Raw genomic sequence first — 16,507 nt, forward strand, 5'->3', positions numbered from 1 at the left:
CAGACTCAGAGGGCATCCTTGGGTAACATCTTCCGAAGAGTGAGATTTCACGCATACTGCACAGAGGAGCACCCATTGTAGAGAGCACGACTCACTTTCCCTACTACAAGTGCTCTCATTTCTTGGCACGCACGATGAGACCTCAAGTGAAGTCTCACTCCAATCCATTGATCCTACATGTTGAGGAGCTAGCGGGTTCAGCTCCTCGCATGTCTAGTCTGCTTGTGTGGTTCAGTTTGGTCTAGACCAGCTTCGCCCTAGTCCAACTTGGTCTAGTCAATCTTTGCCTTGTTCATCTTGGTCTATCTGGTCTAGTCTTTCTTGTTCATATCTAGCACAGGGAAAAAAATCTCAAAGTGAGGGCTGGCAAACCTAATGCTCTATTCAAAACTCATGACAAGAACAAAGTCTCGTCGCCAAGCTCCCCCAACAACCAAGAGAATTCATGGTCACGAAGTGGGTGGGGAAGGCTCTTCCCAAGACTTCTAAGTAAAAACTCCAAGAGACTATTTGGATAGAAGGGCAATAGCAAGGCAAGGAATCTATTTAGCGATCCTCCTCAGGTAGAAAATGTCTCATTAACCTTGGAAAGTCCATATGACCCCTTGAATTCTTTACGTCCGTAGAGAACCCGTAGAGAACTAGAAGCCTTGAAGTTACGACGCTCTCTTCAAGAGGAGAGATCCTTCTCTATAAAACACTAGAAGCCTCCACTTCAAGAGGCTTTGGACTAGATCAAGCGCAAGCTAGAAGAGCTCAGGGCTCAACAAGAGTCTAAGGGTGTGGTCCGGTGTAGGTCATGTCAGTCTCTCGGGCATCCGACTTGCCCCGAGGCAAACATCAGTAAATCAAGCCACACTGGGGGAATTTTCCAAGCAAAGTTCACACACACACACACACACACACACACACACACACACACACTCGACACTTGCAGGGGAATTGGGCAATCAAAGCCTGCAGCGCTAGAGACATGGAAGCCCACAAGCGGGCAGAATCAAGCGAGCAGGTGTGGTGTGTTGCACGCGCGCGCGCACACACACACACACACACTCCCTACAGAGTTGACAGGTTTTTGAAATCGACAATTTTTCTACAGAGCCAGCAGTGTTTACTTCGTTAGCGTAGTAGCCAAAATCTCAATTCTGGCTCCACGATCGTCCACGTGGCTTTTCGGTTTTTAAAAGTTGTGCACACATTTGGAGATCATTATTGCGCTTTTGTCGGTTCGTCGAGTGCGCACCGGTTGTCGTTCCCCTTCCTCTCCTCTCCCGCTTCTCTTCTGCAGCGGACCAGCACAGTTGCAACATACTTTGCTTACAACGTCACAGGGCCCTGAACGCAGCTCTCGAAGCAGCGGCTTTTGGACCTCCTTCAACATCATTTCAAGAGGCAGAGCATGTCTCTGCATACCAATCTGCTACGAACACAGGCCTTTGAAGTCCTCAACTCATAAAGGCATTTTCATGTTGAAGGAAGTAACTTCCCAGCTGTAGATGCACTGGTCTTTTTGTCGAAGTAGTCAAGGGAAGCAGGCAGCAGCAGCAGACCACCCAACAAGCCTCATGAGATGGCATTGGGTGCAATCGAGGAGGGCCTGGAGGACCTGGATCAAAAGCGGCAATGCCTTTATGAGTCCAAGAAGGAGTCACCGCGCAGAGAAATTGAACAGTTGCGAGACTTCTTCTCTTCCATGGAGAAGGAGCGTGAGCTCTTGGAATGCCAAGTGAAGGCTACACAGGCCCTTTGCCGTCATAAGCTTGTGAAGGCAGAGAAGGATCTTCAACAGGCCCAATCTCGCCTTCGAGAAACCCAAAATGAGGTTGCTGTGTTACTTGAAGGCAAGCACCAAGAAATGGAGCGTCTTCAAAAAGAGAGAGATGATTGCAAGGCTCAAGCTGGGCACCTTGCTGGTGAATATGACTTCTCTAAAGGGTATACTCATTACTTTGAAGAGAAGATATGTGTTCTGGTTGCAAAGCTCCATGAGTACCATCAAGACCTTCACAGGAAGACTTTCAATGTTTTTTTCCAGCTTTCATCAACTGTGCTCCTGCCTCTGCCTAAAGCTCTAAAAAAAAAACGACCTCCTGCCAAACAGTTCGCAGGTTCAGGTTCTCTCTCTCTCTCTCTCTCTCTCTCTCTCTCTCTCTCTCTCTCTCTTATCCACAATTGCTTCGCAGGTTCAGGTTCTCCCTTTACCGTCAAGGTCGGGGGTCGGGGGGCAGCGGATCCTGGCCGTCCATCACCTGTACCTTATTTAGCGGAATTAGCCATGCAGCTGGTGGATGGACGCCACCTCAGCTCCTGTAATTCAGGGTGCAGGAATGACCGGCAGCCAATGTATTGCATGCGCATCAGCATGGGGAATGCAACCTGGTTCTGACAACTCAGCGGCTATAATTTGAGCCTAGCTGAGATTCATGCTATAGGAGCCACATCAGCAATCGGAAATTCACAGCACCATCGCCTATGCAGTGACCGTCTGGGCCAATCAACGCTGTGCAGCTCAGCAGCCAGAACACGAGCTAAATCTCAATAAACTGTGCTATCTACTGTCACCTGTGCCGTTGTCGCCTTCTGTCCTCCTGCCTTGTGCAGTACTGGCCCCCCTCCCCCCGAGCCTTGACGGTCGGGAATGGTCCCTCAGGGACCATTCACCACAATTCTCCTCCCCCATGGCTCCCAGCATCCGCCGGTCGCCAAGGGGTCGAAGAATTATGGGAAATGGTCCCTCAGGGACCATTCCCTACCCCATCAAGGTCGGGGGTCGGGGGGCAGCGGATCCTGGCCGTCCATCGCCTGTACCTTATTTAGCGGAATTAGCCATGCAGCTGGTGGATGGACGCCACCTCAGCTCCTGTAATTCAGGGTGCAGGAATGACCGGCAGCCAATGTATTGCATGTGCATCAGCATGGGGAATGCAACCTGGTTCTGACAACTCAGTGGCTATAATTTGAGCCTAGCTGAGATTCATGCTATAGGAGCCACATCAGCAATCGGAAATTCACAGCACCATCGCCTATGCAGTGACCGTCTGGGCCAATCAATGCTGTGCAGCTCAGCAGCCAGAACACGAGCTAAATCTCAATAAACTGTGCTATCTACTGTCACCTGTGCCGTTGTCGCCTTCTGTCCTCCTGCCTTGTGCAGTACTGGCCCCCCTCCCCCCGAGCCTTGACGGTCGGGAATGGTCCCTCAGGGACCATTCACCACAATTCTCCTCCCCCATGGCTCCCAGCATCCGCCGGTCGCCAAGGGGTCGAAGAATTATGGGGAATGGTCCCTCAGGGACCATTCCCTACCCCATCAAGGTCGGGGGTCGGGGGGCAGCGGATCTTGGCCGTCCATCGCCTGTACCTTATTTAGCGGAATTAGCCATGCAGCTGGTGGATGGATGCCACCTCAGCTCCTGTAATTCAGGGTGCAGGAATGACCGGCAGCCAATGTATTGCATGTGCATCAGCATGGGGAATGCAACCTGGTTCTGACAACTCAGCGGCTATAATTTGAGCCTAGCTGAGATTCATGCTATAGGAGCCACATCAGCAATCGGAAATTCACAGCACCATCGCCTATGCAGTGACCGTCTGGGCCAATCAACGCTGTGCAGCTCAGCAGCCAGAACACGAGCTAAATCTCAATAAACTGTGCTATCTACTGTCACCTGTGCCGTTGTCGCCTTCTGTCCTCCTGCCTTGTGCAGTACTGGCCCCCCTCCCCCCGAGCCTTGACGGTCTTAGCGGAATTAGCCATGCAGCTCGTGGATGGACGCCACCTCAGCTCCTGTAATTCAGGGTGCAGGAATGACCGGCAGCCAATGTATTGCATGCCCATCAGCATGGGGAATGCAACCTGGTTCTGACAACTCAGTGGCTATAATTTGAGCCTAGCTGAGATTCATGCTATAGGAGCCACATCAGCAATCGGAAATTCACAGCACCATCGCCTATGCAGTGACCGTCTGGGCCAATCAACGCTGTGCAGCTCAGCAGCCAGAACACGAGCTAAATCTCAATAAACTGTGCTATCTACTGTCACCTGTGCCGCTGTCGCCTTCTGTCCTCCTGCCTTGTGCAGCACTGACCCCCCTCCCCCCGAGCCTTGACGGTAGGGAATGGTCCCTGAGGGACCATTCCCCATAATTCTTCAACCCCTTGGCGACCGGCGGATTCAACCCCTTGGCGACCGGTGAGGGACCATTCCCTACCCCTTCAAACAGTTCGCAGGTTCAGGTTCTCTCTCTCTCTCTCTCTCTCTCTCTCTCTCTCTCTCATCCACAATTGCTTGGCAGGTTCAGCTTCTCCCTTTACCTTCAAGTTTGGCAAGTAACTTGGCCTTTATTGGGGTCTCTGCATACGAAGGCAAAGTGAAAAATAGAGCTACACCAATCAACTTACCTGTGAAGCTGATAAAATCTGAGGCCATCTTATCAGAAGGGGTGGTTCTGTTCTCTATTATTCTGAACAAGCCTTTGAAAGCAAGCGAGTCAACATTAGTGGATGTTTACACAGTCTTTACACATCTTTTGAAACCTTTTCCAGAAGAAAGTACTTAATCAGATGTACAGCTTGTGCTTTATTATGACAGTGTGTATGTTCTGTCTCCTTATCCTGTAAAAGTACAGACAACCTCCTTCAAACTGCCTAGCAATCCACGGATTGAGTCTTACACAAAGGTTAACCCAGTAAAGCTAGCAGATGCTGAAATAAAATATGGTCCTTATGAAAATATTCCAGCATTTTCTTCTCTACCCATCACTGTACAGTATGAGAACAACCAGCCATTTGCTGTTGTGGAAGAGTTGGTGCAGGAGATAGAAATCTCTAACTGGGGCAATATTTATGTAACTGAAAACTATCAGCTTACTCATGGTGGAGCTAAGCATAAGGGTGGTTTTTCAAGGCTCGACTTTCAGGCTAGACCAGGAATAAGTGGGAGGGCATCCCTTCGTGGCTTGCAGGCTCGCCTTCCTCCACGAGCTCATTCTGTCTACTATAGAGATGAGATTGGCAATGTTTCAACATCAGATCTGCGTCTTGACAAGGACAAGACAGAGCTTCTATTTGAGCCAAGGTACCCCTTGTTGGGAGGTTGGCATGTGACTTTTACTATTGGTTATGGAGTTCCTTTACAGGACTTTTTTTTTCGGGCAGCTGATGGGCAAAGATACCTGAGATTTCCTTTTAGATGCCCTATTCAAAATGTTGTTGTAAAGAAACTTGTTGTGACGGTGGTGCTACCAGAAGGGTCGAAAGAACCTTCTGTTCAGGTTCCATTTACTGTGGAGGAATCAAATGAGGTCAAGTACAACTATCTTGACAGTGTTGAAAGAACTGTTGTCGTTTTGACAAAAAAGAACGTAGTGCAGGAGCATAATGTTTTCTTAGAGATATACTTTAAGTTCAACCCAATGGCAATGCTGGTTGAACCACTGATGCTCGTTACTGGATTTTTTCTTTTTTTCATTGCCTACGTTGCGTATGCTTGGCTAGACTTTTCTATATCAAAATCCTCAGCTTCATACCAGGCTCGCATTCAGCGTGCAGAGCTTATCGATGTCGTCGGTCGGACTGCACTTATTGCAGGATATGCCCGACATGGACATGTTCACGAAGCTCTGGGCTGTTTTCATCGCTTGTGAAGCGAGGGCCTCTCTCCGGATGCAGTCACCTATGCTTGTGCCTTGAAGGTATGCGGTATTATTCAAGACGTTGATCTGGGTAAACAAATTCATGACGAGACTGCTAGTCAGAGGTTGTTGGAGAAGAATGTCGTGCTTGGCAATGCGTTGGTATATGTGTATGCTAATTGTGGTGTATTTTGGAAAGCACAACAAGTTCTGGAGGAGCTTCCCAACCGAGATGTCATCTCTTGGACTGCATTAATTGCAGTATATGCCCAACAAGGCCAGGGCCAAGAAGCTTTGAATTGTTTCCATTGTATGCGAAGTGAGGGTTTCTTTCCAGATGCAGTCACCTATGCTTGCATTTTGAAGGCATGTGGCATTATGTGAGACATTGTATTGGCAAACAAATTCACGATGAGATTGTCAATCAGGGGCTGTTGTAAAGAAATGTCATGCTTGGCAATGATTTGGTTGACATGTATGCCAAGTGTGTAGTACTTTTGAAAGCTCAACAAGTCCTTGACGAGCTTCCTGATCGAGATGCGGTCTCTTGGAATGCATTGATTGCAGGTTATGCCCAACAGGGGCAAGGCCAAGAAGCATTGGGATGTTTCCAGCGGATGCAAAGCGAGGGCTTCTCTCCAGATGCAGTCACCTATGCTTGCATTTTGAAGGCATGTGGCACTTTGAAAGACGTCCACACAGGAAAAAAAATTCATGATGAGCTTGTTAGTCGGGGACTGTTCAACAAAAATGTCGTGCTTGGTAATGCTTTGGTTGACATGTATGCCAAGTGTAGTACTTTCCGAAGCACAACAAGTTCTTGACGAGCTTCTTCCTAAAGTTCCTCCATCCAAATAGTCACAAGCTTATCTCCTTCATCCTCCATTGTCGTCTCTTGCAGCGGGTTAAGAGCAGGAGATGCCCATCATCATTGATGCAAGGTGCATCGACGACAGGCATTCAATCGCGCGGTGAGTAAGCATTATCATTCTGTGATGATTTTTGACATATTTGACACTACGAACGTAGTTAATGAACACACTGAGAATTGCACGCTGCCGTGGGAATGGCACGTTCCCTCGTATTATAAAAATTGGGGAGGACTGTGCAAACTCCTCCGTGCAAGGAAACTTGCATGTTTTGTTTTTTTTTTTAACATAAAAATTGGAACAACAAACAATTAATAACATTGACATCTTGTATGATTACGAACATTGAGCTTGACAAACCTCTAACCTTCCTCGTGGTTTTCTGCAAGGTACCCCTCTGAAGCACTACGATCGGTATCTCATTCTTTCGAGGTATACCTTTGAACCACAGAAATCGGTGGCCTCTCTCTCTCTCTCTCTCTCTCTCTCTCTCTCTCTCTCTCTGTGGCATCATGGTTCCAGTCGCATGGTCTCAATATGGATAGATTACCTCCGCTTCAATACTCCCTGGATGCACCCTCCTTGTCTCTAATACGGACAGAGATCACTAGGCTTTGTGACTAAACCACCATACATGGATACACACTTATCTCATGGAATAAGATGCGCTATTGGACAGATACGCACATCCTCACATCAGCTCCAGATCGAGACTGGCCGACTCCGAGGGGTGCTGGCAGGAGCCAGGATATGTCACCTATGTAACTTAGAGCCAGAGACAGAACTGCACTACACATGCCACTGCCCGGCATACTATGAGATACGCAGACGCTTCCACTGCTTGTTTAGAGAAGGGTTCGGACCTTTTTCTAGAGTCATGAGATACAAGGATCAGAAGTGTCTCGGATTGTTCCTGCTAGAGCTGCGCAGACTTAGGGAGAGCTTGCTGAGGACATCAGGGGAAAGACAGTCTCAGAGACGAATCACAGAGTTCTTTACACCAGACAGAGGAGAGCAAACGGAGCAGTCATTACAGCCTACTCATACTAGAGGTACACTGCTTGACAGAGCCACTGAACTTGGCAGATCCAGACGTCCACGACCTCGGGGGGTCTCCCACTACCGACGAAGGTTGCAACAGAAGATACAGATCACTCTAGCTCGTCATGCAAGACGCCCAACCAGAGTTCTGACCATGGAGGAAGTCGATGAGATCCGACAGCGACCGATGAGAGATTTCATCTGAACCCACAAACCCCCCTCCTTTTTTATTCCCTTTCTCCTTAGTGCCTTAGTGTTTTAGTGTTAGTTCTTTGTAACTTGGTAACTTTGTAACCTGGTAATTTCCGTACTCAGACATGGTATCAAATTCACCAATTGTAACTTTTTGGTCTCATAGGTCATTTTGGCCTTTTGAAGACGTTAATATAACATTTCATTTCATTTCTCTCTCTCTCTCTCTCTCTCTCTCTCTCTCTCTCTCTCTCTCTCTCTCTCTCTCTCTCTCTCTCTCTCTCTGTGTGTGTGTGTGTGTGTGTGTGTGTGTATGTCATCCATTCATAAATTTTTTTACTTGAGAAATTTTGAAATGGCATATATAGTTTTCAATATTTTGCTCGAGAAAGATTTAGAAGAGTTACGGCAACAAGGAGAGGATGCCTCACTGGTATCTGGAGGGGGACGTATGCATGTAACTATGGATCGCTATGAGGTACCTTGTGATTACCAAATATCGATAGTAGTTGCCTTTTGGTTTGAAAGAGCTTGCTAAGATTTCAATATGGGTCTTAATGCATCCGTGCAAACACCTTAAGAGCCAAGATAGGATCAATAGGAATTGTCGTTGTTGATTGTTTCACTTTGATTTGGGTCTGCAATGCAGTCTTGAAGAGTTAGTTTTGTTGGGACATTATGAAATAGAATGCCTGGAATGTCGTAAAAAGAGGTTGGGATGCACACATTTTGGGAGAAGCTCCTAACAAGTTCAAGAGTGGTATAGAAGCTCTTATGCAATTGAAGACAGATAATCCAAAATTCAATGACCAATACTGTCCTCCAAAGTTGCAAACTTGATGGTTTGTAGTATTTGGTAGACTTTTTATTGGGCATCATAAACACATTCATATTTGTGATGAATTAGATTGGAAATAATTCACCTTCGAATTTTGAAACTGCTTCTCAAATTTTCAGCCATGACCTATACCTACATACATTCCGCTCCAGCCATAGCGTGGGCTCTCCACTATCTGGTCACATAATCCTTGAGTATTGAGCGTCACTTATACATATAGTTCATCACATGTATCTTTTGGTCCCATACATCATATTTACCACCCAAAACGATAATAAAAAATCACGTGTACCTTTGGTCCTTCAGGTCATATTTGTCCATCCAAGACTAATCAAAAATATACCTCTCTCTCTCTCTCTCTCTCCCCCAACTTTTTGTCTTCTAGAGGTTCTTATTTTCTCTTACCCTCGGACTCTGTGGCTAACGAAGCACTCTAGTTCAATATTGATAGAGAAATTAAAAGCAATCTTTTTTTTAAAGTTTGTGCGTACGGTCAGTTTCCTACACACCCAATGAACCCCGAAATTGACTTACGATCGAGAAAGAGAGTGTGGAGCCGGCATTGGTAACACAAAAAGATAAAGAGAGAGTGTTTTGAACCTCTCTTGGTTGTGAAAAAGATAGTGGGCGTGTGTGCTCTCAGGGCACACACACTCACATAGGTATTTGCGAGTAATCTTGGGCGTACCTAAGCTTCGACCCGATTTTTGTTTCAACGATATCTCTTCTGCTTGGACTATGATACACGCTTCTTTCAAAGGGTAGTTATCGACATCTTCTGAATTTCAACTTTTGACGGCTCGACACTGATTTCGACTGCTACGACTTTGATGTTTTTCCTCGGCATTGGTAGCTACGACAAGGGGCCCAAATGAGAGATGGTCTATCAAAGAGCAAGGATAACCAACGGAACATAAGACCTTAGGGTTAGCTTCCTATGTTTAAGAGAGGACGAAGTTTATCAAGTTTTAAAGGCATTACATGATGAGCCTTGTGGAGGCCATTTTGCAAGGGAATTAACTGCAAGAAAAGTATCGATGGCATGATATTGATGGCCGACTGTTTACAAAGACTCCTTTACACATTGTAAAAGGTGTGATAAATGTCAGCGAGTTGGTCGACCCACTGTGCCATATGCAACCTCGTTAATGCCAATACTAGCTTTGAAGCCATTTGAGAAATGGGGAATAGATTTTGTAGGACCCATAGATCCTGCACTTCGATAGCGCTTTCGTCCAGCAACGGAATAAGATACTGACCGTGTTTTATCGTCTCTGACATAGTGAGACCAAAAGAGAGCAGTTGGGCTCTCCTCCACCAGTGTAGCTTCGCCAGCGATTTCCCTAGAGCATCCCGTTTTGGAGAAGATTTTCTCTGACGGTTCCCCCTCTTGGCTTCGACAATTTCTTAGTTTCCAGCTTCAGCGGTACACACCGACGCATAACTGCTCCGACGAACCATTTCGGAGCACTTTTTTGCACAACTGCGACTCTTGGATGGCGATTTCGACCACAGGCAGTTGGTTGTGCTTTGCGCTTGGTTTTTGATTGACGTACTTACCAATCGACTACACAGTGTGCCATTTCAAGTAGTTTTGCTCACAATTTGTGCTTTTCTTATAGTATACATGTATGATTGTGGGGCATCCCAAAGACAGTTTTTTAGCACATTTTTGTGCACCTATGCTATGCATGCATTGTGCGGATACAGCTTGAGCTAACCATAACTTGCACGTAGCAGGTTCACAGGTTTACATCATTTTTTGCCAGGTACAAGTCCATAGAGTCACACGTTTATGAGTGATCCATTTTGTTAAAGTTTTGGGAGTGTATGTACCATTTGTGGATATGTTATGCGGTATTGGTGAGATTTTTTGAGCTTTCACTCAGTTTTGAGGAAAAACTCTGTTAGATATTTCCTAGATTCTAGCCATGTTTTATGCGTATCCGCATTTATGCTCTCTGATGGTTTAGTGGTTGAGTTTAATTTCCACTTTGACAGTGATTGAGAGTTTACTCTCACTTTGACAGGTTTTGTCAGCTTGGACATAGTTTAGTGTTCTTGTACCCACTCTCGCAGGGGTGAGGATTGTGTATGCTTGTGTGGCTACATACAAACAATCACAAGTTTTACAGGTTTTTTATAGATTTTTGTAGCCAGTTTCTCTTGTGGGATGCGTTTTGAGCTAGTTTGCTCTCTACTTGCGTATATGGTTATGCACTTTACACTCGATTGAATGCTTGCAGTTTGTAGATTGTGGAGCTGATTTTATGCATATGCGAGCATCGATTTTGATGTGTTCGATCATGGGTTTCATGATTGTGTAGTGGTTGACTTGACTCCTACTTTGTTGCCAATTTCGGCATGGTTTATGGTAGAGATTCTACTTGACTTTTTTTCTCAGTTCAAAAGGGAGACTCTGCTAGTTTTCTCTTAGGTTTTCCCGCCATAGTTTCTTGGCATTCACTTAAAAGTTGCAGCTATGTGTGACAATTTAGAGTCTACAATGATGACTCGGTCTCATTCTTGCTGATATATGCGTTGTCGGCATTGTTGTCACACATGGCACATTAGGTGGCGTTGTTTCAGATGTACGAGCCAGAGATCTATGCATGGTGCAAATGAGGTTTTGACACATGCTAGAGCAGTTGCTTCATCTACTAGTGATGGTGATGTCACTTTTGCCTTAAGCGTTCCTTCTAATTACATGTCTTTGAGAGGTGACACTTCTCCTCATTGATTGTTACATGAGGATACAATTTTCCACATCACACCACATCATGATTGGTTTAGCACCTTCTCTAGTGTGAGCTAAGGTTGTGTACACTTGGCCAATGGTTTGAATTTGACATTGCAGATGTAGGGGATGTTTTCTTGTCATTGCCCAGTGGTGCATCATACACGCTATGACATGTTCACTATGTTTCTTAGCTGAGACAGAGCTTGATTTCAGTGAGATAGTTAGCAAATTTTGGTTGTCAGACACTTCTTAGAGAGCAGTCTTTCCAGATGTATTGCAACTCATTAATGATTTCTAGAGGAGTCCGCACTGGCTTGGTATATTCTATGCATGTGTCTGAGGTTTGAGATGGCATAGTCTTGGTTTGTTGCTGGCATGCTTTGAGCGAGAGACGAGACGTGTAGCCTTCATGGGTAAGCTCCACCATGCTTACGAGACAGAGCATTTAGCTATGCAGGACATGCTAGTAGACTCTGTATAGACAGAGGTAGAGCAGAAGTGCTCTAGTGAGACACAACATGCATTGTCAACCAGGGCCTGTGCAAACAAAAGTAGAGCGGGTATGCTCCCTAGAGACACAGACAGAGATAAGAGACATGGATTTCTTTGACATGATCATTCTAGAGGCTGATGAGTTGGTGCTAGAATGCATCGTTCTGCCTATGGGTGAGAGATGCAGCCATCCCAGTGTTAGCGTTGACACATCCATACGCAACAGGTAGTCTTGATGATGCAGTGATTGCAAATAGCGTAGAGGAGGCAAGTATAGCAAGGTTTGCACAAATTTTGTCAACATTTGGGTTTTCATGTACAACCTACTAGTGTCGAGGCTCGACCTAGCAGCTGCAATGGGAGCATTTGCAACAGGGATTGTCAGTTGTGCATTGATTGATACTAGCATGATTCATAGTGGATTTTGTAGACCATATAGATTATTCTGTAAGATTTACATGCAGGCTCTAGTGTGGGTAGCATGCTCGCCTACCACTAAATTCAATACGGCTACATGTAGATTGATTGAGCGATCCAGTGGGTGTAGGTTGAGAGAATCTCTCACCTATTTTCTTGTACATACTAGTAGTTTAGCTAGCCTTTAAGTGGGAGATTGTTGGAGTAAAGGTGTACCTTGCTCGATTGCCCAAGTTATGGGCGCCTGCCCACTAACACCACCTTATTCTTGTACATTTACCAAAAATAAGGAGCTCTTCACTTAAAGGTTGACTCCACCCAGACACTTGCACTCTCTCCCTCTCCACATCTTGCACACACACACACACACCCACACCGCACTCTCTCCCTCTCCCCTTCTCGCACACACACACTGTACCGCTAACAAACAAAGTTCAACTTGCATGTGTTAAGCATATCGTGTGCATTCATTGTGAGCCACAATCAGACTCAATTTTTTGGTTAAAAAGGTCAATATTTGTCGTTGATGATCTCTTAAATGGTTAACAATTCTTGCCAATAATCGTAAGCAAAATGGCCATCGGCAAGGCTAATCATCTTACATCTCCGGATTGGGACCTAATGGGGTTAAGCATAATCTCATTCAACAAAGCAGTGCTTAACTAAATAATAGATATTATTGCGACCTTTAAGATCCAGGAAAGCAACCGGACTTGAACCGATTAGTTTCCTTTCTCAGAACACAAGAATGCTCTTTTCTTTAAGTGTACTGAGCCAAATGGCCCAACAACCCCAAGCCCTTTGTTACTTTGTCGCTTGTGCGTCTCTTTCTTTGTTGAGTTCCAAAAAACAAGATACTCTGTCTATCCAATTTCATCCCATTTATGATTGATAGTTGACCAATACACAACATAGCTATCAATGGCTTCACCTCTTAGTTTATTGGTTTGTGTAGTAAAGGATGGCTAAAGCCTAAAGAGAAAGATTTTCTAGCGTTCTCGTATAATAATCAAATGTAAATATGTGTGGTTAGTGGATATACGATCAACTGTTGACTTGCGATGTTGAGAAGTCCCCACTTGCACTTGGTCCCAAATCCGTAAGGAATAGTTTGGCTTTAAGGCGCTCCAACAAAGCCATTCTATATGCTTATGCAATGTGTTAGTCAAAGAAGAAGAAGACTCAATTTTAGCCATCTATGCTCTCCTTGTCTTAGTAAGAGATTTTATCCTACTTGGCTTTGTAAAAAAAAGAAAGTTGAATTGTGCTTGATACAAATCTGCAAGGTTTCAGAGCCTTTCCAATTCCAAAAGCATGCCTCTTTGTTGCAATGGGCACAAAAGAAGAAAAAAAATATCTTCCGCTTACGGAAAGCCTCGGAACAAAACCTAAACCAAACAAGAGCATGGTGCAATCGACGCTTTTTTTAAATTTGTTTTTACAAATTTTCATAAGTTCTTTTTATGTAATGTAGCTATTAGAAAAGAATCTAATGTCTAATGGAGTAAAGTAGTTGGCCGGCAAAGATTGGCCAGATGGAGGTAGGCTTTGTTGGATTAGGTGGTGGCTCTTTATGATATACGTATGGGTGGTTGGTTCCAATCGTGGACAACAGATCATCATCCTATTTCTATGGTGTAGCGTCTTGAGTCTTGAGCTTGAGTCCAACACCACACACTTGCACTCCCCCTGCACACAGGAGCCTTGATTTCCCCCATTGTACCTGTGAGTCTTGGGCTTGGAGCTGAGTGTGCTGCCATCCACATTCTATATGGTTCTATGAGTCTGTCTAGTTCCATTGAGTTCTGAGTTTGTTGTTGTGCTTTAAGTTTTTGTTCCATTGCAGTGTGAGGTTTTCTTCATGTGGAGTGAGATTTCACGTATATTGCACAGAGGAGCACCCACTATAGAGAGCACAACACACTTTCCCTACTACAAGTGCTCTCATTTTTGGCATGCTCGATGGGACCTCAAGTGAAGTCTTACTCCAATCCATTGAGCCTACATGTTGAGGGGCTAGCAGGTTCAGTTCCTCGTCTATACAGTCTACTTGTGTGGTCTAGCTTGGTCTAGACCAGCTTCCAGCTTGGTCTAGTCCATCTTCCCCTTGTTCAACTTGGTCTAGCTAGTCTAGTCTCTCTTTCCCATATCTAGCAGGAGTGGTCTAGCCTAGTCTAGTCAGGTCTCGCCCAATGGGTCTACACTATCCACCAAGTTCAAGGATCTCGACCCCCGGAGCTTAGATGGGTTGTGATTAGTGCATAAAAAATACCAGGAACTCCAATGATCGACAAAGCCCGCTATTGATCCCTCTGAAGTACTACCATCAAAAGCGCCAACTTTTCATGCCGAGTAGAAGTCCACCAGCTTTGTTACCCCTACCCCCCCACGCATCTACTTTCACTCTCTCAACTAGTTCTTCACCTTGCAGGTCACCTTCCCTAGTACAATCTTCACCCAATCTCGAGCAACAAGCTCCCGAGAAAGTATCCATGGAGGAGCTAACCAATGTTTTAGATAAAGTGAATATAAAGTTTCCAACTTTATACGGACTCTCCACAGAGGTTATTCACGACCATGCTAGGAGATTTTTCTCCCTCTACAAGGGTCGTTTCTAAATAGAGAAGATGCTTACCTCGTGCTCTTCTCATCAACCTTGGATAGCTTAGCCAATAAATTGTACAATCACTTTGCTGAGAACCACTTCACTACTTGGGTAGCACTAAGGCAACAGTTTTGTGAGGCCTCTAGACTAGGTGATTTCCAAGAGAAGGTTCTAGATGAGCTGGCAAACCTAATGCTCTATCCAAAACTCATGACAAGAACAAATTCTTGTCACCAATTTCCCGCAGCAACCAAGATAATTCATGGTCAAGAAGTGGGTGGAGAAGGTCATCCCAAGACTTATCAGCAAAAACTCCACGAGACTATTTGGATAGAGGGACAAGGAATCTATTCAGCGACCCTCCTCTAGTAGAGAATGCCTCATTAACCCTAGAAAGTCCATCTGACCCCTTGAATTCTTTACATAGGGAACTAGAATCTTTGAAGTTACAACGAGATCTTCAAGAGGAGAGATCCTTCTCTATTAAACACGAGAAGCCTCTACAACAAGAGGCTTTGGACTAGATCAAGTGTGATCTAGTCGAGCTCAGGGCTCAACAAGAGTCTGAGGTTGTGGTCTGGTGTAGGTCATGCTAGGCTCCCATGCACCCTTAGCAAGAATTCCCGCTTCAAGCTTATTGCCACTTCTGTGAGAAGAATCGACATGAGGACAAGGATTTCTACTACCTTAAGAGATTGTGGCAAATCCAACAAAGTCTTGCTCCTTCTCTTTAGCAAGCGCTGACATCTGCATCCAACATGGTTTCCCCCTAGAGCCATCCGAATTACATGCCACCTTGATGAATACACCCCCCATGCAAGGTATGCATAGCAATTTTCCATATTAGAACTTTTATCATGCTAATGCTCTCTCAGCCGCTTCTACACCTCAGCCTCCTCCTCCATGAGGCAGGAGCAAAGACCGCCTTGTCCTCCAACTCGCCCATCCAACTGGCCCATTTTGTGCTATAGATGCGGGGAATATGAGCATTACTAAAGCAAATTTCCCTTGCTAGAAGGGTGTCCTCCTTGCCAACATTGCTTTGAGGCTTACGATCAATATCATAAGGAATGTCCAAAAAAAATGTGCATCTACATCTTTGAGCCAGCTTGAATTCACCTTTCTCAAAATCAATTTGATAGCAGTTAGCAACATCCCTCAACCTCCACATTCTACTCATGTGGTAGCCCCTTGTGGCAAGTTCAGGCTGGTTGTGGAGCCCACTTGTATCCTCATTTGGGCTCAGAGGGCATCCTTGGGTCTCAACCTTCCAACAAGTTCCACTCTTTCCATGTCTATTTTGGGATGGAAAGTGATAGTGGATGTTAGATCTGGCATCAACTTGATGCCTGAGTTCACTATGTTGGCTTTAGGTGTGCAAGGCTACCCGACCTTCTCCCTTCACAATTACGTTGGTCGACCAGTCTATCCATGGGGCATAATGGACAAACTGCCTCTGTAGGTACAAGAATTTACCTATAGCTTGGATTTTGTTGTGTTTGTCTTCCCCAGGTTGAGGGAGGATTTCCTTAGCTCATTGGTAGACTATGGCACACTAAAGCATTGCATGATTGGGAAATGACACAATGTGGATACATAATCTTGGCTCCCCAATTAAACCCATTCTCCTTGAAGGAGGCATGGATCCAGTAGTGCAACATAGTTCTTCGTTAATGGAGT

General features: G+C 45.3%; 1 protein-coding gene and 1 pseudogene across 6 annotated transcripts; both read left to right on the top strand.

Annotated features, from left to right (window-relative positions):
* Positions 1-1,233: 1,233 nt before the first annotated feature.
* Positions 1,234-6,839, top strand: LOC147435046 (uncharacterized). 6 transcript variants are annotated; one of them, XR_015185407.1, is made up of 3 exons: positions 1,234-2,114; positions 2,184-4,230; positions 4,296-6,839. XR_015185407.1 is itself a non-coding variant. In XM_086491411.1 (3 exons), exons 1-2 carry the CDS (start codon positions 1,571-1,573, stop codon positions 2,073-2,075), a joined length of 405 nt encoding a protein of 134 aa, XP_086347537.1. In that variant the 5' UTR covers positions 1,234-1,570; the 3' UTR covers positions 2,076-2,108; positions 2,184-2,248. The 6 variants fall into 6 exon arrangements, 4 of the variants coding, with proteins under 4 accessions (XP_086347537.1, XP_086347536.1, XP_086347534.1 ...); XR_015185408.1 differs by having other exon boundaries at positions 2,184-4,192; XM_086491411.1 differs by lacking the exon at positions 4,296-6,839 and having other exon boundaries at positions 1,234-1,935; positions 2,036-2,108; positions 2,184-2,248.
* Positions 3,274-6,457, top strand: LOC147435047 (dolichyl-diphosphooligosaccharide--protein glycosyltransferase subunit 1B-like; annotated as a pseudogene).
* Positions 6,840-16,507: the final 9,668 nt, after the last annotated feature.

Source organism: Adiantum capillus-veneris, chromosome 19 (genome assembly GCF_014529385.1).
Source record: "Adiantum capillus-veneris isolate H3 chromosome 19, ASM1452938v2, whole genome shotgun sequence".
NCBI lineage: Eukaryota > Viridiplantae > Streptophyta > Polypodiopsida > Polypodiales > Pteridaceae > Adiantum > Adiantum capillus-veneris.